This window comes from Ursus maritimus, unplaced genomic scaffold (genome assembly GCF_017311325.1).
Source record: "Ursus maritimus isolate PB19 unplaced genomic scaffold, ASM1731132v1 scaffold_5, whole genome shotgun sequence".
NCBI lineage: Eukaryota > Metazoa > Chordata > Mammalia > Carnivora > Ursidae > Ursus > Ursus maritimus.
In genome coordinates this window covers 10,699,751-10,722,625 of record NW_024426663.1, presented here as the reverse complement: position 1 = coordinate 10,722,625, position 22,875 = coordinate 10,699,751, and the positions used below count along the sequence as shown (strand labels likewise).

General features: G+C 36.6%; 1 protein-coding gene and 1 long non-coding RNA gene across 3 annotated transcripts in view; one reads left to right on the top strand and one right to left on the bottom strand.

Annotated features, from left to right (window-relative positions):
- LOC103672221 overlaps positions 1-1,758 on the bottom strand; it is a 162,340-nt gene extending 160,582 nt beyond the window's left edge. The window contains exon 1 of the long non-coding RNA XR_571131.2: positions 1,572-1,758. This is a non-coding gene — a long non-coding RNA (uncharacterized LOC103672221). The remainder of the gene's footprint in view (positions 1-1,571) is intronic.
- A 90-nt stretch (positions 1,759-1,848) lies between these two features.
- The window catches only part of FAM174A (family with sequence similarity 174 member A), a 37,630-nt gene continuing 16,603 nt past the window's right edge, over positions 1,849-22,875 (top strand). The window contains exon 1 of one of the 2 annotated variants that reach the window (XM_008700908.2): positions 1,849-2,490. In XM_008700908.2, the coding sequence (XP_008699130.2) occupies positions 2,051-2,490 (440 nt within the window). In that variant the 5' untranslated portion in view covers positions 1,849-2,050. The remainder of the gene's footprint in view (positions 2,491-22,875) is intronic. The other variant, XM_040622044.1, reaches the window with a different exon arrangement.

Genomic DNA, 22,875 nt, shown 5'->3' with positions numbered 1-22,875 from the left:
GTGTGGTCCAAATTGTCATTTTATATTGCACAAGCAAAATACAGTATTTTCTCCCAGGAATCTTGCTCCTAGTTCCTGTGATGAAATTGAAAATATTTTTTTCATTATACTTTGCAAATAATAGTGGTCTTCCAAGAACACAATAATTTGTAGATTTTTTTGCATGTTTAAGATCACTGTTGTTGAGGACTCAGAATCTCTGGAAAAATCTACTTGGTGTTTTGTTTTTTGGGTTTTTTGTTTGTTTGTTTTAAGAGAGATCTGAGCTTGAAAGTTTACCCTCACAGTAAAGTTTAATTGAAGGTAGAAAGGGCTGGGACCCAAGCAAGCTAGAGGATAGCCCTAGTAAGACAAAAAATGATCCCTTGGTAGAAGCACAGGAAAAAAAAGAGTTAATTAATGAAAAAGACGTTAGGAACATTGATAATTTGACAACATCTGGATGCAGGTGGCAAGGGAAAGGAAAGAGATCTTTAAACTACTTAGTGCAAATGAAAATCACTCTAAGAGCTGAGTAAAAATGCATAGATTGTCCTTGTCCCCATTCCCAAAAATTCTAGCTCAGAGTGGCCTAGAATCTACAGTTTAAACATACTATATTTCTGATTCTGATTCAGGTGGCTGAGAGTCACATTTGGAGAAAAATTAGAATATGATATACTCTAATCATCTGGAAGCATTAGTTTGGCTTTGCTATTTCAATTATTTAGCACTTTGTACGTCCCAGTTACTGGCAAGGATTGATACGGATGGTAAACCAATGGTAAAGGATGACTCCAAGATTTCCCGCTTACGCATCTGAGAGAAGAATAATGCCATCATTGAAGATGAAATACACAGTGGTAATATGACATATTGTAAGGAAGGAATGATGATGCATTTTGGTTTTGTTTTTTTGATGTGTTTATATTGGACTTTTTGAAAGGTAGAGGGGAGCATTAAATACCAACCGTCTTCCATCTATGGCTCTGAAGAAAGTTGTGAATAAGAGAGAGAGATAATCCAAACAGCCATTTTATTACTGATAAAGGCCAGGTTGGAAGCTAAAATTAGGGTGTGTCACTAATACTCTTCCTCACACTATAACCCAGCATTAAGATGCCTAGTCTCTGCAATTTTACCAGGCAGGAGCAATTGCATTACTCTGTTACTTCCAGCTAAAGCATAAAGCAGCTAAAAGACATTATCCCGTCTACGCTAACTACAATAGCGCCTTACTAAAGTTTTACTATAGACCTTGCGCTTGTCATTTATAACACAGAATTCAGAATTCAGAATAAGTGCAATTACTTATTGTACTATCTCTATTTGAACGTAAGTGCTATAAGAGCAAGGATCACATCTTATTTGTCTACTGTCAGGTACTCATAATTCAGCACATTGCTAAGCAAGGAGTAGAAATTCTAACCAACTTGTTGAATGAATAAGTTTTTAAACAAAGAACAAATGATGGGTTTCTATCTCAGAAGGGCAGAGAACGAATTTACAATCAGAAGTTTCTAAAGTAAATGCTCTAAGGAAAGGGAGGTCAGGGTCTTAGAGGCAGTCAGAAAGAGGTCCATAATTTGTACCTGAGCTGAGGGAAAGTCAAGCCCGTCTTGACCAATGATTAGCTGTGTTTCTGCAGTTTTGAACCAAGGAAGCCAATTATGAGCCTCCAATCTCTCACGGTTCCCTGAGCTGAGTTGTTGTTCACTTTACACAACCTTCTTTTGTTTACTTTCCTCCTCTGACCAAACCGCAGAGCTTCTCCGCAGGCGCGTGCGCAGAGGACCGTACGCTCCTGACGTCACTGAACGCGCCTGCCCCTACTTGTTAGCAACCTAAAGCGTCCGTAGTATCACTGGCTGTTGAGATGTACGAACTTCCGGTTGTCCTGGTGGCTGTCGCTGCCGCTGCCGCTGCCCCTGCCCCTGCCACCTGCCAGGGCCGGGCCTCAGTTCAGGATTTGGTCACTTCATCTTCGTTCTCCACTGTGCCCATGGTTCCTCCTGGAGCCAGGGCGGCGGGCCCGGCGGCTCCGGCGTGGTGAGAGGGCGGTCCGGGGACGATGAAAGTCCCGCACTGCAGCTGCTGTTTTAGCCACCTCTTGGCCTCCGCCCTCCTGCTACTGCTATTGCTGCCAGGTTTGGGAGGGCCTTTGGCTTTGTTGCTGCAGGCGGCCGAGGCCGCACCTGACCCTGGGCCTCGGGACCGCGGGCTGCGGACCCTGCCGCCCCCGCCCCCCGGCCCCACCGCCGCCCAGTCTCTGGGAGGCGCTCCGGCAGAAGCCGCAGGGCCGCGGGGCGCTGAGGGCGGCAATGGCAGTAGCACCCGGGCAGGGCTTTCAGCAGACGACTCCGGAGGAAAGGCCGGGGAAGAAGACTCAGTGGGTGGGAGCCTTGCTGTGAGCCCCAACCCCGGCGACAAGCCTATGACCCAGCGGGCCCTGACCGTGTTGATGGTGGTGAGCGGCGCGGTGCTGGTGTACTTCGTCGTCAGGACAGTCAGGTGAGGCGAAGCTTCCATGAGCTTCCCCTGCAGGCCTGAGATGGGCTGCCTGGTGACCTAGCAAGCCAATTTCTGTGACCTGGCGTTGCGCCTGCTTGCCCCCATTATCAGGCAGGGTTGTCTGCCTGAGTGCAATTGTGATGTTTGTCTTTAAAAACCTGTGGTACCGTTGGAAGAAGTTAAACCACCAAGTAATTACTCTTCTTTCATTTATAAATTATAAATTAATACTTCACCTCCAAACCTCTCTACCTTGGTCAAAGGGCACACTTTCCTTGAAGACGAAGTAATCTTATATTGACAACACTATCTTCTAATACTTCTCTCTTTCTACTCTATATATTGTTATGTACTTTGTCATTTTGCCTATCAGAATGTAAGTCTCCTAAGGACAGGATTCCTCTTAGTAGCATCTGTGAGTCCTAGAGTTCTTTATAAAATATTCTCACTTATTAGGAAATTAGTATTATTTGGATTAATAGTAGTGCAGAGAGACCTTATGAATATTTTACTTTATAAAATTTAAAATTTAAAAAAATATAAAATTTTATAAAATTTAGAAGAAAAGTTATTCCTTACCAGTATTTTCTCATATTGGTCTTTAATCTGCCATTTACATAATTAGATTATAATATATGAAGTTTCCTACATTTTACTGTTTTTGACCTGGAAAAGTAACAGTTTTGTATGGTTCAGTCTATGCCGTGTACCCCATTAATCGGAAAGATTTAGCACTCATTTTGCATGGCACAAAGTATTTCAGTGCAAAATGTTAACAGTTGCACGATAAGATGGAAAACCTATGCAGCAAAAGAAAAAAATGTCAAATATATTCAGTTTTAGTATTGGAACAAATATTTAACACCTAACAAAACTAAAATCTGACTTCAAATTTACAAAATTTTGATTTTGTAAATGGATAAATTTGATATTTCACTTACCAAAAAAGCCTTTCTAAAATGAATTCATCTATAAATTAGTTCTAAATCATTCAAAAGTACAAATTTACAAAATAAATCATTTTGAGACTATTCTTACAACAGAATGCTAGATTATCTTTAAATTTCAGATTTGGAACATATATGATGACTTAAATTTTTTCACCTTACCTGTGAGGAAAGTGACTCAGAGAAATAAAGTGATTTATCTGGTGTCCCATGGGGTCTAATATCTATGATTATAAATTCCATTGTTTTTTTTGAATGTTTTTCCCTCTTTTTTCCCCTTAACAAGAAATCTAGGTCTGACATATGCTCAACCTTTGGGTTAAGTAGACCAGGTCATTATGTTATTTAAGTAGCAGGTTATGAATACAAGTAGATGATTGATTGCCACTTATTATTCTACTTAACGCTGTATAAAGTAGAAAAGGAATTATATAATCAGATTAGTGACATTGTTATCAGTCACCTTCGTTTGATACTTTTTTTTATTACTGAAGTAAAATTGTTTTATGGCATCAATTGTGATATTTGAATATTCCATGTAATAAGATTGACTTGGTAGAAATCTATAATAAGATTATAAGGTTGAAAACCTATAATAAGATTATTTAAGTGGCTTAGATGGTGACTATCTTTCTGAAGAGCTGACATATAGAGCCAAGACGTCACTATTTGAAGGATTCAGCCAAGAAAAAAGCTGAGGGAGCACTGTCTAAGTAGTTTTTACCTCTTGTGGAGTTTTGGTGTAGTATTAAAAAAAAAAATAAACACTAGTATTTGAGAAGATTATTAAAATGCTCCTCCCTTTTCCAGGTTCGTATGTATGTGAACCTGGATTTTCTTTATATATTTCAACCAAACAACATATTGCAAATGCTTGAATACAGGAGGAAATATGAACCCCTAGCTGTTTTCCTTTTTTATGTAGTTCTGTTTGCTTAAGCCAGACATTAAAGGGATTTGCAAAAGTCTATCAGTGCCATTTTCACCTTTTTTAGTTTTCTTTTTAACAAGTATATTTTTCATAAAAAGGTATGTTAACATGTAATGGATTTATTATTTTAAATGATAAATATTATAAAGTTTCTTAGGTTTAATATATTAAGTATTGATAATGTGTAGTCCATGTAAACATGAACTGAATAATTTTTAAGAATGTAAAGGAATCCCAAGACCAAAACATTTGAGAACCACTGGTGTAAACAGCATTATCTGAGCTAGATACTATTGGTTCACAAAGCCAGCAAATCCAGGGCCACTTTCTGTTAAAGGGTAAGTGAGAACATGTTCATGAGGTGTTAAAGACATAGCCACCAAGCTGAGACTTTCTTCTTGATATAAAGATTAGAAGAAAATTGAAGCAGAAATTATTTTTCGCACTGCTATTTAATGCTATCTGTATAGTACCTTCAAAGATCCAGAGTACCCTGAGTATTATTTTTCTTATACTTGTAAATTATGGGTCTGATGATACTTTTTTGGGATGAACCTTATCTTTTTGTTTTGCTTCTACCTAATTTATAATCTTATATATAAATGTTTATTGCCATTAATTTCCTGTCTTCATTTCTGTAAAGCTTGGAAGGGTACAATCTTCAGTATGATTCCATTGGATGACTCACTAACATATTGTATGTTAAGAGCCAAGTTCTGAACTATGGCCAAGAAAAACTGCACCTAATCATTTTAACCAGCATCTAATATATTCATTCATTCATTTTTTTAACCCTCATCTGATATATGAACATTCAGTTCAAGTCCTAAATTTAGTTGGCTACCTGATGTTCCAGGCTTGATTGATGCTAACGGTGTTTGGGCAGTGTTCAGAACTCATATATTTGCTTCAAGATTATGGGATGAAAGCTGTTTATTTTGGTGAATGCCCATTTTGGCTCCCTACTTTTAAAGTATGTGTAACAGCACACCAGCATTAGTTTATTTGTGCCAGGGGGAAAGAATGGGAAAAAATAATTTCCTTAACTCTTGGGTGGTAACACTGAGAATATTTTATTTGTAAAATACTTAAACTCCATGAAACTTTTAAGTTGTTTTAATCGAATTCAGTTTTAATGAATATGTGACTGGAAATAATAATAATTCACTTTTGAGTCTGAAAATATTCCAAAAAACAATTAGATTGTCTCAGTAGAAATTGAAAAATATATACAAGGAAAAGAGTAGGCTTCCTAAGATTAAAATATATAGTCTCTATGAGAAGAGGCTCTTTGTCTCTCTTACTCTGTACTGTATCCTAAGTGCTGAATATTATGTACAACATATGATAGGCACTGAATAAGTAGTTGTCTAATGAATGAGCATTTTTTTGTATTGCTATAGGTAGGTGGTAAAGATTTGAAAATTTAATGGTATTTGCTTCTTATTGATAGAGCAGGGAGGAATGAAGATCTCAATAATACTTAGATTTCCTTCCTCTCTATGGGACATTATTCTCACAGTAAAATCAGTAAAGCAAGAAAAAAATTACACGGTCATTATTTTTTTAGCATGAATGTTGATTATTATAAAAGCAATTTCGGTATAAATTTGTGAAGAATGGTCCTTGCCTTAAAAACAAGGAATTATTTATTTTTTCATGCCATGGCACTGATGCTTTTTCATTTTGTATTCAATACGGTGTATTAGGAGACCAAGCCTTAGATTCCAGTCCTGACACTTTTTTCCTCTCTGATCATTAGCAAGTCACTTAACCTTTCTAGTGTAGTAACTCCTGATGTAAAATGGGGAAAGAAAGCTATTTTATATAGTGGAGATGAGCCTGAAATTTAGTACACTAGCCTTCATTCAGGCAGTCAGTATTTATTCAGTTGCTCAGAACTGGGCAGTGGGGATCTAATGTGACATTAGATAGACATTTCTGCCTCCATGGCACTTATAGACTGGAGGAGCAGGCAGTCACTATTTATTCAGTTGCCCAGAACTGGGTACTGGGAGCAGGCAGTCAGTATTTTCAGTATTTATTCAGTTGCTCAGAACTGGGCACTGAGGATCTAATGTGACATTAGATAGACATTTCTGCCTCCAGGGTACTTATAGACTAGAGGAGCAGAGAGACAATAATCAAACAATCATATAGGTAATAAAGAATGTACAGGATGCTCTGGAAAAGTAAAAAAAGGCAGGTCCTATTGATACTTAGCATCTAGCAAATACACAATATTAATTTAATTTTAATGGTTCCTATACCTATTAGCTAAGACACTAGTTTTCTTTAAAAGAACCTTACTCTGTAACTGAAACATTATTTTTGAAATTTTACTTATCATCATGATAATCTAACATTTGTTAGTTATTTATGTACCAGATACAATGGCACATACTTCATGGGCATTTTCCATTTTAATACCTGCCAAAAAACCTTCAAAATAAATAACACTATTCTTGTACAGTTAAAGAAATTGAGGTTAAATAATTTGTCCAAAGACATATATAGGCCATGGCAGAACCGCATTGAAACCCAGTTGTTTCTGAACTTTTTCAGCATGCCTAGTTACTATACTGCTTCCTGTGATTACTTAAAGTCACCAGTTTAAAGTGATACTGCACATAAGGATGGCTAGTTTATTTTAGGACAAAAGTCAAGTGAACATTATATGCACAGTACCTTTCTATTTAAAACATAATGGTTTTTTTAATATTAAAAACCTCAAATTTTATTTTTAAAAAGTGAGTTAACCTTAGCATTTATTGATAGTGTATCTGTGCCAACCTGAAATAATTTAGCATTCCACCTAAACGCCCTACTTCCCTTTCTCCTCCAAAGGTTTTCTTGATTTGCTAACATAGTCAGGGAGTAGTGGTACTTTACAACAACTTGTATTAATCTGATCATACATATTTCTACCTCTGTTCCTCCTGGAGCAATTCATTATTGAATTATGAATGTGGAATTGGTAATGATATCTTTCCCATCTGGTTGCTTAACAAGAATCTCAGTTACGGAATTTATTTTCTTACATTCCCAGAGGACATATGGTTTCAGCACTACTTATAAAATCATAAGACATCAGTAGAAATCACTCACTTTAGGCAAAAATAGGGAATACTTTGACTACTTAACATTTATGTATTTACTCACTGGCATTTATTCAGTAAATACGCTTGAGCAATTACAGTGTGCTGGTGGTAGGCCCTGTGGTGAGAATCAGCAGTGCTCAAGATGAGAAAAGCCCCTGCCTTCTTGGAACTTATATTCTGTGTGTTGATACATCCTTGGAAAGTGGATTTTTCTCAGTAAGTATAAATTGTCCTGCTTTGCCATAATTTGTTCAGCTAGGTAGGATATATTGAATGTTTTATATAGAGACTCAGAGTTTGGAAATATATTTAACAAGCATACATTCTTAAAGAATTGATATTCTTTGCACGGATGAAACTTGCCTTCCCCAAACGTTTAGTCATAGTTTTAAAATATTATAAAATGCTAATCTGGCTTTGTGGTCGGATGCCAAAATGTCAAGGTGATTATGTATCAACGGTATGCCTAGGATCATTGTGAAATGAAGTTGCTGGAGAAGACTCATAGAAACTCTATGAAAACAGAGGCTATTTACTTATTTTTTACCCAGGACTAAGTGCAGTGTTTACACCCAGATATCTAGTAAATGAAGTAGGTCGACCAGAGAAAATAAATGTTTAGGTAGGGAAAATAGTTACTAGGTTTTTCAAAAGAAATAACATCCCTCGTTCATCTTCTGTATACTTTTCCTTTCCTCCTTCCTTCTAATACCAAAGGATTAGGTTACTGCTTGTATCACTCACTATTTTGGTTAAACACATGAAACAGTGCTGGGTAACTTAAAGTAAAGGGGATTTTTTTAATCTCCAAAAGTCAAAAAGTAACTGCAGAATTAGATTTTGATAATAGATAGGAACTAAAGCAGTTTAGGAGGTAAGAAACCAAAACGGAAGTTTCTTTACACTGTATAGATATGCAGTGGTTTTCAGTCTCTTTGTCCCTCAGTTTGGGAATTGAATTCCATGGAAGGAGAAATAAATGTGGCCTACCTCTTGGCAGAGATGGTTGCAATCCTAATTATTACCTCACCAGATTGTGTTTATTGTGGTAGAGATACTACCAATAAAGGAATATGAATGCAAACAGGAAAAGAATACAGTTACCAAAAACAAGAGCTGTTTACCTCCCTGATCCATCTTTGCTGTGAGTTTCAAGGAGAAATATAAATTATTCATATCCATCTTGCTAGATACATTTTTTAATCCAGCAGTTTAAAGTACAAGTTCCTGTGACTGGCTCAAAAAGTGCCCTGCAATTCGACCACCAGTCAGTAGTCACTAATCACCTTCAAACTACCAAGTGTTCTTTATTCTACCAGAGGAGTCATTATTCTGAACAGTTTGGCTGCATTTATTACTTATCTCTAATTCTTGAGTTATTTTTGCTGCCTTGACCTCTGTTTCTTTATGCTGTCCTGATCCCATTTCAGTGTTCCCTGATGAGAAGTCAGATTCCCTGAATTCTAATCGTAGCTTTACATGAGAGTATACTTGTTGTATATCTTTGGGTGAGTTAAATAGCAGATCTAAGGTTCAGCCCAGGTTTTGTAAAATAGAGAAGATGATAAGATTTACCAGAAAGGATTGTTTAAAGAATCTATACTAAGTACTTAGCACAGTTCCTGGCACATAGTAACTGCTCAATGAATTTTAGTAGTGATAATGACTCTTATTTTTCTTCTTTCATTACTATTTTCTGATCTCTTCCACTGGTCTTGTCTCTTTTCTCCTATAATAATCTTGGCTTCAGGGAGTGCTTTTAAAGCTATCTCTCTACTCTGTTTCTCTCATGTGATAATAGGATTTTCTCTACTTAAGCAGTGTTCATCAGATGTGCAGTTTTGGGAGATGAAAGTAATGTGGTTAATTTGTTGGGGGTTTTGGGGCCAGGGCCACCCTTCCCAACCTTTTTCATGTCATGCCACACTTAGAAATTGATATCCATGTGGGGTGAATGCCTGAGACTATTTACCCTGATCTCTGTCCACCTCGGGCCCTGTTAGCAACGCAAGGGCTGAGGGAATTTTTGTTTTGTCAAATCAGTAAATCATTTGCATTTATGGCACAGTGATTGGGGAATGTTTGTAAAATGGTGCTGAATGTGGACTATGCAAAGAAGTGGTTGGAGAAGTTATTGTGTTGGCTACCTTTAAATTCAGTTAAATCATTTCATGATAAGTTTGAGTGACTATTATGTCACTTAATAGACTCTTCTGGGCATCGGGTAAGTTTGAGTGACATAATAGTCTGGGTATGGGAACTTAAAGGATAACTAAGATGTCATATTTTTCCTCATGGAGCTTATCATCTAGTGGAGGAGTATCACTGTTTTTTGTGATAAGAAATTGACTTTCAGGAATATGGTGGCAAGAGATTAAGCTAGTTGGGGGAAGCTACTTGGGAATCTCATTGCCATGGACAAGGCTATTTGGACAGTTAATATAGCAAAAACTATTAAATTTGTATAGAAGGCTGGAATCTTTATTCCTAATCAACATGAATGATCTAAGAACTTTCCCTGCAACTGAATCTATTTTCAGTCGGCCTTTTCTCTTTGGATATGTTTTGGTCACTCTTAACAGTTTCGGCTATGCCATCAGGGAGAAGTATTGAAGGGGGGGCAGTGATGTTCATTTAAGAATATAATATTGAAGTATATTCAAATATTAGCAGTGGGAAAAGAGCCAATAGAAAAAGAAATATTGAAATTAAAGGAAAGAAAGGTCCTTGAGAAGACATGGAAAGAAAGAATCTAAATAAAGCCCACGTGGTGGAAATAGCATGGATGAGAGGGGAGAGCATATCCTCCACTGAATGCTTCTTTTTCCCCACCTTTCATTTGCTCCTCTGGTTGTTGCAGTCTGATTTTCTACTTCTACCATTCTAAGTCTTTTTTTTTTTTAATTTTTATTTTATTTTTATTTGAGAGAGAAAGAGAGTGAGAGAGAGAGCATGAGTGGTGGGGATAGGGGCAGAGGAGAGGGAGAAACAATGCTGGACTTGATCTCAGGACCCCAGGATCATGACCTGAGCCAAAGGTAGACACTTAACCGACTGAGCCACTCAGGCTCCCCTCTACTTCTACCATTCTAAAAGTGCCCTTGCAGGAGACAATTAATAACCTTATCACATCAGTTTCATGGACACTTCCTTATCTTTCCTGTAGCAATCAATATTTTATCTCTTCCTTCAGCTTCTGATTTTCTTAACTCTTTCAGTATTTATTCTCCGTGTTTCTCCACGGACTCTTCTTCCTACTATTAGAGTTCTATTATACCTCTGACCTCCTGGAGAACAGAGTCTGCATCTTATTCATCTTTGGTCCCTAAAAGCCCCTGCCCTGTTTCTAGGAGATAGAACATTTATTAAATATTTGTGGAGAGGAAAGACTTTCACCTCTTCTATACTGGGGTCTTCTCTGGGTCCTTTCCTTAACTCTGCAGTTTGACTACCCATGTATTCTGAGTGATCTATCCAAAATTCACTTTTTTAAATTACCACCTCTAAGCTGTTGTTTGCCTTCTGAGTTTCCATCATGTATGGCGAGCCAACTTTTACTGGATATATGATTCAAACTCAAAAGTTCAAACATGAAACCATCATTTTTGTCCCGACTTTCCCTGCACTGTTCTGTAAAGGTAAATGGTATCACTATATATGTGGTTTCTTGAACTGGAAACCTGAGCCACCCCAAGTCTCCCTTTTGTTTACCCTCTACATCTGCTCATACAGTTTCATTTTCTAATAGCTCTTGACTACATTACCACTTGGCCAGCTCCATTGATATCACATTCCTTTAGGATCACATCATTTGACTACTGTGTTACTATTCTAAATTGTTTCTTCACCCCTAAGTGTGTCTCTCTTTCAACCTACTCTCCTCACTAAACATCTAGTTTTCCTTCTGAAATGTAATTCTGATCATCCTCTATGCTTACACTGTGCTTTATGGCTGTACAGTATGGTAGCCAACTAGCTATATGTGACTTTTTTAAAAACTCCAGTAAATTAAAATTAAATTCAGCTTGTTAGATGCACTAGCCACATTTTAAGAGTTCGGTAATCACATGAGTCTACTGGCTGGCTGCCTTATTGGACTGCATAGTGTAGAATATTTCCATCATTGCAGAAAGTTCTGTTGGGCGGTGTTATTCTATGGCAACTTATGGGGTAAGGTTCATATCCCTTAGCTTAACATTTAAGGTCCTCCTCAGTCTTTTTTTCATCATTCTCCATGTTTATTTTGTTCCAGTCTCAAGTGTGCCATATTTTTAAGGACGTACATTTTTCAAGCAGAGGGATTGCATGTTTTTATCAAACTCCTAGTTGTCTTTGAAGATGAAAATAAAACATCAGCTGTATCAAAAAACCTCTGTGGTCCCAAACCACCTTGTTGTCTTGGTCCATTCAGGGTGCTATAACAAAAGTACCAGACCAGATGGCTTATAAACAACAGACATTATTTCTCACAGTTCTTGGGTCTGGGAAGGCCATCATGATACTACTGGCAGATTTGGTGTCTGGTGACAGCTTACTTTTTGATTCATAAACAGTGCCTCCTATCTATAACCTCACATGGTGGAAGGGCATGGGGGCTTTCTGGGGCTGCTTTTATAAGGGCACTAATCCTATTTGTGAGGGCTCCATTCTCATTACCTAATCACCTCCCAAAGGCCTGACTTCCTAATACCATCACCTTGGGGGTTAGGATTCAACATGAATTTTGGAGGTACACAAACATTCAGGCATAGCACCAGTATAATTGCAGTATTTCCAGTAAACCGTAATAGTTGGTTCACTTGTCTGCCCTCTGTACACTATTCCTTAGACCTTTTTCTAAAATATTCAAATGTTTCCTAAATAAATAACAAAAGGAAATAGGAAGAATATATGGAAAAACTAAAGCAAAGCCTGGAAATGAAGATTAGAAATGTGAGGTAGTTGTGCAACGGGTATTAACATCAACTCTGTAATAATCCAGTCATTTTAACTTACTTCACATACTTTTTATATTGGAAGAGCTATGGACTCATGATCTGTGGCTGTGCAGAAAAGTCAACTGGGACTGTTTGAAATACATAAATTATTTGCATATATTTACCCAGGATAATGTGCATGACATTATCTAAGATAACTGCAGTCATCAGGTTGAATTGTAATAAGTGTAACTGGGGGATGCAAATCTAACTAAAAAGGTTGGATTTGGGACAAATAGGAGAAAATTGATTGCGATAGATCTGGTTATCACAGAGTTTTCCTGAAAATAAAATAATCAACAGATGTGAATTATGAAACTTTAGTACTAATATTCAGAGACTATATACCAGTACACTCCACCAGTTGTTAGAGCCAGTGTCTGTCTTGATTAGTTGATTATTATGTCTTGCAGTTGTTAAATAGCTGAATATCTTGAATGTGACCTCTGCTTCTCCTGGTCTTCAAAGTTAGAGTTGTTTTGTCATGATCTCCATTGCCCATGTTGGTATATATCTTTTATATTACAACATTTGCCTTTAATTTTACTTTTGGTAAAGAAACTCTCAAATCTATATTTTTAAAATTACTTATGCTCTGTCTTGTCTCAGATATGAGAAATAAAATAAAAGTTAAAATTGGGTTGGAAGGTACATCTTGATAAGTTGCATTGCTCAGTATGATACAAAACAGCATGAAAAATACTTCAATCATAAATTTGGAATCTTAAAATCATTTTCTTAAGAAATCATTTAGGTCATTCCTAGTTATTTTTCAGAGATCTTTACTGTTATTTTCTTTAATACTATTTTTTTTTCCCCTGTTAAAGAAAGGCAGAGACTTGGCAATTCTCAGAATAACGTGAAGATGCCGAGTTTTCTTAGGCAATTTTGTTTGGCACATAATGTTATTCTTTCTGTGTACCAAACTGTGTTATGTTTTTCTAAAGTAAAAATATTAAAAAATACTTTGGCTTGTCTGTAGTTTATACTGTAATTTTATTTATTCACTAATTTTCTCAGTAATATGACGAAAGATTGAAAAGATAAAAAATAAACTTTCTGTACATGTGTACTATCCCATGTAGGCTTCTGTTCCTCCAGTTAATTTTATAGTTTTAGTTTTAACTTTCTTTTGTTACCCAAGTCTGTAAATGTCAATTCATGTTAGCAGCATACTGCATTTTGAATATTTATAACCTTATGTTACCATTTATACACTTTTTCTTTTCATTAAGCATATTAGGCACACACCTTTAATTTATATAGATTTATACAGAACTTTTATAAAGTTTTTTTAAAAACATTATGTTACTTTATTCTCACCTCTGAGGTAGATGATTTTATAGATATTGGAATGGATATGAGAGTCTGAATATTTTAATCAGGGAAATATAGGTTATGCTGAGGTAATAAACAACCTCAGTCTCAATGGCTTAATGCAGTAAAAATTTATTTCTCCTTTATGAAAGTTCTGCTGCAGGCTTGGGTTGTCCTCCAGGATCGTTGCCCCCAGTGTGGCAACTCAGCATTTTGCCTGATTTTCATATTAGGGTTTTGCCATTTCAACCTAAGCCTTTCACGGTTGTCAGAGCATGGTAAGAGAGACTAAAGAATGTGCAGGGGCTTTTGACAGCTTAAGCCTAGAAAGGAGCCTAACTGTATGAAGAGCTGGGAAGTAAGATTGTGTGTGTGTGTGTGTGTGTGTGTGTGTGAGCGAGCACTAGTAACGTCTGGCATATTAAGTGATACATCAGAGGTCATATAGCTGGGAAGTGTCCAGGCTCCTGAAGAATCCAGTTTGAATTCTACTCAAATTTGGCATTCCTTCTATATTGTTCAGTGAGTTCTTGAAGTGATTAATTGATCATATTTTTACTTTTTCATTTGGATGAATTTGCATTTTAAAGAATAAGAAAACAAATTCTCAATGATACTGAAAATAATAAGCAATTAAATAATGCTTTTCCAGTTACTTTAGTCTGTACTATTTCTTACAAATTGTACACATTATAATGAACACACATTGATACCCATTGGGAAACTGTCCTAACTCTCGAAAAAGTAATGCAGCTATATAAAATTAACAAAATTTATGTACACCTTCATTGCCTTTTTTCGGTTTGCTTTTGACTGGGTTACTCATTCGCTGTGTATATCTTTTTCTACTTCATAGCTTCTGGCTTCTACTTTTTGCTTTCTTAATAAAAATTAAGTAATTTAGTAATTTAGGGCTACTGTGACCCATTCTTCCCCTTACTATGTATGCTTTGCAGTCTCTCCATGAGTTTGTTAATCTCCATAACAGCTTCAAATTGTCTCATGTTCTTGTTTGCACGTATGTGCATGTGTTTTCTTCTACATTGATTTCCTAAGGTAGATATTCTGATTGGCTTATCTTTATAGACTAGGCCACATCATCAGTCACAGTCCAATCTAGAGATTGGCAACCCTTAGAAAAAGTGCCCATCAGAGGATCATATTAGTTGTGGTTGAGAATAGGGGATTTTGCAAGGTAGAATACACCATTAGCCGCCGTTACCCATTCAAAAGAGCTTGTATGCAAAGTAATTTTTCTTAGAGAGAATAGGGCCAGTGGACATGACAGGTCCCGTGATAGCAGGCCTTGTGCATTGTTCCAGTGTTCGAGTCCCATCTTTTTTAGTGGTAGAGACAGGCTGCACTTCCACTAAAACACCTTTGAGGAGTCCAGTTTAAAACAGTTGTGTTCATGAATTTGGGCTGCTGAATCTCTGAGGAGAGAAAAAAATGAAAAGGTTATGATCTAGATGGAGATGAGACTACTGAGTTACTGAAAAAAACAAGTGTAGAATGAAACTGAAAAGTTTTAGTGGACTTTTTTTGTGTACTGTATATTTTATTGAAAACTGCAAAGAAAAAAATAAAGGTGATTATTCAGAATGGAGGGATTGGTAATAGAACCTGCCTGAAAGAGTCTTAAAAAGAAGAAAGTTAGAAGCAAATATACATCTGAGTGATGGAAGATTGGTCACCTAACTCAGAGAAGCTGAGATGCTAAGTGCCCTGATCAGTTAGGAAGTTTTTACTGATAAGTTATAATAGCCTATTAAAAGTGACTTTAAGGACATATTTTGTTGTTGTTATTTACATATAATGAATATGGGCAGTCTCAGAGTTGGTTCAGTGATTTTGTAAGGTTATCAAGAATTCTGTTTTTTTTTTTTCCCCCCATCCTTACCCCTCCCTAGGATGGCTACCTCAGCTTTAAGGATTCTGTTCTCACATTGTAGTGTCTCAAACAGGAAAGAGGAAGTGGCCTGAAAAGAGGCCTTCTCTTCCTATGTTCAGCTGCACTGCTAGGGTCATCCCATCCTCTCATTTGTCTGAATTGCTTTATCTGCTCAGCCCTAGACAATGACTGGCAAAAGGAAAATTATATTTTCATGATTGGTTTACATCAATTATTATGATCATTATGTATCTCTTAGGGCTGGGATCAATTGCTCTCTAAACAAAATCATGATACTGTTAAAACAGAATAAGGTTTCCTTCTGGATAAACAAAAAGCATATTCTGTTGCTGTGATCAAAACTAAGAGATGGCTTAACCAGAACATAAATGTACTTGTTAATGCAAGTGGCTACCAGGTTATTACTTTTTACTATGAAAGGATGAACCAGGAAATGCAGTTCACTAAAATAACATATTCATTTTGGTGTAATGTAAGATCATTGTATTAGGGATCAGAAGACTGTTTTGGTAGCTGATTTTGTGACCCTGGTTAAAATTACTTTGACTCATTAGGAAGGACGTCTTGCTTAAAGTTTAAGATCCCAGACATAGGAGTCAGGTGCCTGTGTTAAATCCTAGCTCTACCATTTACTATCTCAAGTTTAATTTTTTCAAAGCCCTGCCTTTCTATGTATAAAATAAAGGTACTAATAGGATTGTTGTGAGGGTTTTACCAGGTAATGCTTGTAAGCTGCTTGGCTTAGTGCTCCAATATGTGCATACTAGGGAAATAGTAACATTATTAGTAATTTTGTGTGTCTAGAGTTCCATGTGTAATATATTTTGGGGTTTTTACTGTATGTTTTGATACCTCTTCACACTATATTCTGTGTATATAGTATTTGACTTCTGAAAATACCTGTAATCGGTGAGAGGGGTCAGACAAGATTAGAGATAGGGTTGGAGCTGGGGAGATATTAAAAGAAATCTGTTGGGGGAGGTGATCATAGAGTAAGAGGTGAGGTAGAATGAACTTTGGAAATGCTGATTTGTAAATAGGACTTTAAAGTTAGTCGGGAAATAATTCCATGCTGAATTCTTAAAAGTGTAGGTCAGAAGAATTATTAAGACTCATATGCCAAGCTTTAGTGCCTGAAAAAGAATACTAGGGAATCCATGAAAAGACCAAGACAAGAGGTGAACAAGGGAACTGTGTGCTCTGCCCTTTTGTACAGGACACTTCCTAGATAAGCTATATAATACTTGTTTAGGGTTTATTTTACCTATGGCTTTCTACCAGTGTACCATCAAATAGGAGAGAGTTCTAAACACAGGAACTGATTGTATGTACTGAATTACAGGGGACTGGATGAGAAAAGGGATCTATCAGAGAAAACAGCATTGCAGTATCCTAAACATAGATGAACATGCATTTGATTTTTTTTTTTTTTTAACTTTTGGGTGTTAGCAGTGAACGTTTTACTTGAGATGAACAGTGGCAAGATACCTTGTTGGGGAAGTCTTCTATTTAGTGCTGCACTTGGTCAAGGTCATGATAGTGACAGAGCTTGGTAGCTGATAGGCCAGTAGAGAGGACCCAAGAATAATTATGAAAACAAACCAAAGGGATTTTAAAAAAGCACAGTAGTCTGAGAATTTCAGCATGGGGTCAACAGCTCCTGAGAGCATTACTGTTTTACATCAAAGCGGAATAACCATAATAATCTTGAGACATCAAAAAGAGTAGAATTTACTCATTTATCCTGTATAGTAAGGCAGGGATATCTTTAGCATTGAATATAGTTCCATGTCCAATGCTGAGAATTTAAAAGAAGGCAATGATTCTCAGGAAGTAGAATTAATAGGACTTTGTGATTGTGACAGCCATGGAGGTACACTGATTAGACTTCCCTTTAAGAGACCCTGCTGCAGGAAACATAGTTTTGTTTTTTTTGTTTTTGTTTTTGTTTTTTTTATTTATTCGACAGAGAGACAGCCAGTGAGAGAGGGAACACAAGCAGGGGGAGTGGGAGAGGAAGAAGCAGGCTCATAGCAGAAGAGCCTGATGTGGGGCTCGATCCCATAACGCCGGGATCACGCCCTGAGCCGAAGGCAGACGCTTACCCACTGTGCCACCCAGGCGCCCCTGCAGGAAACATAGTTGACTGATAGCCTGCAGCTACCACAGCTTTGGGTCCATCCTTGCATCCATGCCAGGGCCATAATTCTTAGGCCTTTTCCAGCTAGTGACTCAGTGTGGCCAAACCTGGCCATCCTGATAAACAGAGGACTTCCTCTTCTAATGGGCAACTTTTCTTTGTATGAGGACATCCCATTATTCTGGTCAAAACTTTCTCAGAACTGCAATGTAGTCTACTGCTCTTCCTACCCAACCATCCTTTCTTTCCATTCTCTTTCACAGGTCTTAGGTCTGCATTAACCTTTGTAGGATCTCCTCTTCTCCTTTTCCCTCCCTCTATTCTTTGGAGACCTTCCCCTTAATAAATCCCCTATGATTTATTAATTTGCCGGGGCTTCCTGCTGTAACAAAGTAGTACAAACTGGGTGACTTAAAACAATAAAAATTTTTCACTTCATAGTTTCGGAGGCTAGACAACTGAAATCAAGATATTGTCAGGCTTGGTTCCTTCTGAAGGCTATGAGGGAATGAGGCTATGAGGTTCTGGACTGAATGCTTATGTCCTACCCTCCCCCCTCCCCCCTTCCCAAACTCATATGTGACTGTATTTGAAGGTAGGACTTGTAAGAAATGATAAAAGTCAAATGAGGTCATAAGGGGAGTGCCCTCATCCAATAGGGCTGATGCATCTTATAAGAAAAGGAAGAGATACCAGAGCTCTCTCCCTACACACACGAAGAAGAGGTCATATGAACACACAGTGAAGTGGTGGCTGCCTGCAAGCCAAGAGAAGCCTCGGAGTGAAACCTGGTACCTTGGTCTTGGACTTTCTAGCCTCCAAAATAGTGACAAATAAATTTCAATTGTTTAAGCTATCAATTTTATGGCATTTTGTTATGGCAGCCTGGGCAGACTAATACACGGAAAGTTTTGTTCCAGATTTCTCTCCTTGACTTGAAGATGGCAGTCTTCTTCTCCACATGGTATTCTTTCTATATGTGTATCTGTCTGAAAATTTCCTTTCTTTTTCTTTTTTTTTTTCAACATCATACTGGATTAGAGCCCATTCTCATGACTTTATATTAACTTGGTTGACTGTATTAAGACTCTATCTTCAAATAAAGTCATAATCTGAGGAGCTGGGAGTTAGGATTTCAACATATGAATTTGGGGGAGACACAGTTCAACCCACAACATAATCTTATCTCTTACTGGTGTCTGCTTCTCAAAGAATTTGAAATGGCAACTGATGGATTGGGTTTTGATAGTGGGGGATGAAGATGAGAGAGATGTCAGATAAAAGTATTTTTATATGTGTGTATTCAGTTGAGTTGAATTTCTTGATAAATCATAGACAACTAAAATTGTGGCTCACTAATTTTTATTTGTATTATGTTTTAATGGCAAAGTAATTAGTTTCAGAATCATTCTTGGTCACTATTTTACTTTTTTGCCCCAAATAGCCAAGATAAAAAATTTTGAATGAGTAGTTGTACATTACATTATTAAGAATTACTCTGCTTTATCATTATGTCTCTCGGATAGGAGAGTATATGTATATAAGATACCCAGTAAATAATATATTCCTCAGTTTAGTTTTGAATGTGCTATAGAAGAAATTAAGGAATTAAGGAAATTAAGAAATACTACTTACATTTTTCCATACTTAATAATACCCTACAGGCTTTCATTTAAAAGAAAACAAAAAGAATAAAAGCAGATGGTTACAGCAAGTTACATTGATCAGTTTTCTCTCTTTCATAGAGTAGTAAAATGAAATGGAGTTTTATTCTGTTGTGTTTATTTTATGTGGCCTCATACATTTTTACATAAAATTTTATCAAGCTTACTTTAGCAGTTCAGTTTTATTTTTCTACTGTAGCTTTTACATGCTATTTAAACAGAAACAATTCTTACTAACCTGAGTATAATGGAACATTGAGGAATCCGGAACTATATTAGACAGCTATTTGAACGATAACTTGATTATCTAGAATGGATCTGATCAAGATCATTTACCTGTGCATGCCATGGGATGAGTGACTATCATTCAATATAATAACCGTATGGTTTTTTTCTTTTGCCCTTTTAATCTTCCATATTTTCCTCTACATATTTATAAAGTCCCTGTTTTTTGTTAAGAGCCAACAAAATTTGTTTTCATACTGCAATATGCATTTACTGTGTCTAATAGGAAAGTGTCATATCTATAATTACATGTGTGTAATTGTCAACACATATAGACAAGATTGTGTGTCATGAACTTAATGAAAACATTGACTTATGATAAAAGAACCAGAACTTTTAAAATTGTGTGAGTTTTAAAGTCCCCTTGCACTTTTGTTTAAAAAATAAGGCACACAGCATGTTAAAAGATAAAAGTAAGAGGGTTCCCCTACTCCACATCCTCTCCAACATTTGTTGTTTCTTATCTTGTCAATTTTTGCCATTCTAACTGGCGTAAGGTGGTATCTCAATATGGTTTTGATTTGAATTTCCCTGATGGCTAATGATTTTGAACATTTTTTCATGTGTCTGTTAGCCATTTGTATGTCTTCATTGGAAAAGTGTCTGTTCATATCTTCTGCCCATTTTTTGATTTGATTATTTGTTTCTCATGTATTGAGTTTGAAAAGTTCTTTATAGATCTTGGATACCAGCCTTTTATCTGCAGTTTCATTTGCAAATATCTTCTCCCATTCTGTGGGTTACCTCTTTGTTTTGATGACTGTTTCCTTTCCTGTGCAGAAACTTTTTATCTTGATGAAGTCCCACAAGTTCATTTTTTCTTTTGTTTCTCTTGCCTTTGGAGATGTGTCATGAAAGAAGTTGCTGTGGCTGATGTCAAAGAGGTTACAGCCTATGTTCTCCTCTTTGGTTTTGATGGATTCCTGTCTCACATCGAGGTCTTTCATCCACTTGGAGTTTATCTTTGTGTATGGTGTAAGAGAGTGGTCAAGTTTTATCCTTTTGCATATAATTGTCCAATTTTCCCAGCACCATTTATTGAAGAGACTGTCTTTTTTCCACTGGATGTTTTTTTCTGCTTTGTCAAAGATTAGTTGACCATAGAGCTGAGGGTCCATTTCTGGGTTCTCTATTCTGTTCCTTTGGTCTGTGTGTCTCTTTTTGTGCCAGTACCGTGCTGTCTTGGTGACCACAGCCGAGATGCCCTTCAACAGACGAATGGATAAAGATGTGGTCCATATATACTCAGCCATCAGAAAGAATGATTACCCAACATTTGCAGCAACATAGATGGGACTGGAGGAGATTATGCTAAGTGAAATAAGTCAAGCAGAGAAAGACAATTATCATATGATTTCACTCATTTATGGAACATAAGAAATAGCAGGGAGATTGTTAGGAGAAGGAAGGGAAGAATGAAGGGGGGGTAAACACTAGGGGGAATGAACCATGGGAGACTATGGATTCTGGAAAACAAACTGAGGGCTTCAGAGGGGAAGGGAGTGGAGGACTGGGACAGGCTGGTGATGGGTATTAAGGAGGGCACATATTGCATGGAGCATTGGGTATTATAGGCAAACAATGAATCGTGGAACACTACATCAAAAACTAATGATGTACTGTATGGCGACTAACAGAACATAATAAAAAATTTAAAAAAAAGATGAAAGTAGGCTCTTTACTTAAAATTTCAGTATACTTTTATTATGCATATTGTATTTTATGTTTAATATTATTTTAAGTAGATGATTCATTGAATTAGCTCAATAATTTTTAAAGCTTTACAGACACTTTTGACCTTCCCTGAGAAAAATCACTGCATATGAATATATTTGATATTTATATACCCATGTTGCTATCACTATCATGTAGCCATCAGTGCCTAGGTCTTTGGACTTACGGAATACTTTTCTTTTCCTTTGAAAAATTACATTTCAACTTTAAATTCTATTTAACAATATGCAGTTTTTTATTTGACTTATTCTTGTATGAATTAGTAACATTTACTAAAATGCTAACTTCATTTAAATTGAACTGCATTCCCCCACTTATTTGGTGCCTATCAGTGTACTTTTTGTATATATGAAATAGGTTCTTGTTTTTAAAGAGCTCGGATCCATGTTTGGAAGGTAGCATTTATATAAATGATTAAAGGAGTGTGTAAGCTAGAATAAATAACAAAGTGCTCACACCAATGCAGTCAAGCATTTACACTGTTCAAAGATAGAGAAAAATAGCATTGCTAGCCAGATTAGTTTAGCCACTCATTGGAAGATTGGGAATTCATTCATGAGAGGAGAATAAAGATCTTGGGAGTGGAGAAGAATGTCAGCTGAGATAAAATTTCAAAAGTCTTTCTATGTTTGTATCCTTCCTTTTTTTAAGACTTCACAGGTTATCCTGTGACTAGTAATGCCTAGTTATTGACATATTGACTACTCGATATATAATATATGACCTGGAAGGATCTTGTTTTTTTCCAAAAATAATTCACATGACATTAATTTCTTCTTTGTTTACTGAAAATGCAAGAATGTTTGAAAAGCCATATATGGTGTAGAAACTTGAGTGAAAGCCTGGCAAAATGGAAGAGGAGAAATTCTAACTCTGAATATCCTTAACTTAGACTGCCAAGTGGCTTCACTCACTCTTATGTATTCACTTTTTTAAAACAAAGGAATGCATGAAGATGTTATTCAGTTATGTGGTTCAAAAGGACTAATAGTGAACTATAATTCCCCTGAACTTTTCTGTTTCTACTTCCAGGGTCAGTATTTTTATGTTCTTAGTGTTTCTGTGAATTACTTTCAGAGGACTAAATCACAGGTTGGTACACTATGGCCCATCAGCCAGATCTGGTTCACTGACCTATTTTTTTTAAGACCTATGAACCCAGAGTTTGTTTTGTTTTGTTTTTTACATTTTTGAAGGGTTGTAAAAAATCAAACTAACAACAACAAAAAAAATAAGGTGAATATGTGGCAAGAGACCATATGTGATCTTTAGAATCTGTAATATTTACTATTTGATCCTTTGCAGAAAAAGTTTAGATTTCTGATCTACATAGTTTGTGAGTGTGTGTGAATGTGCACGCACACACACCTACAAGTAT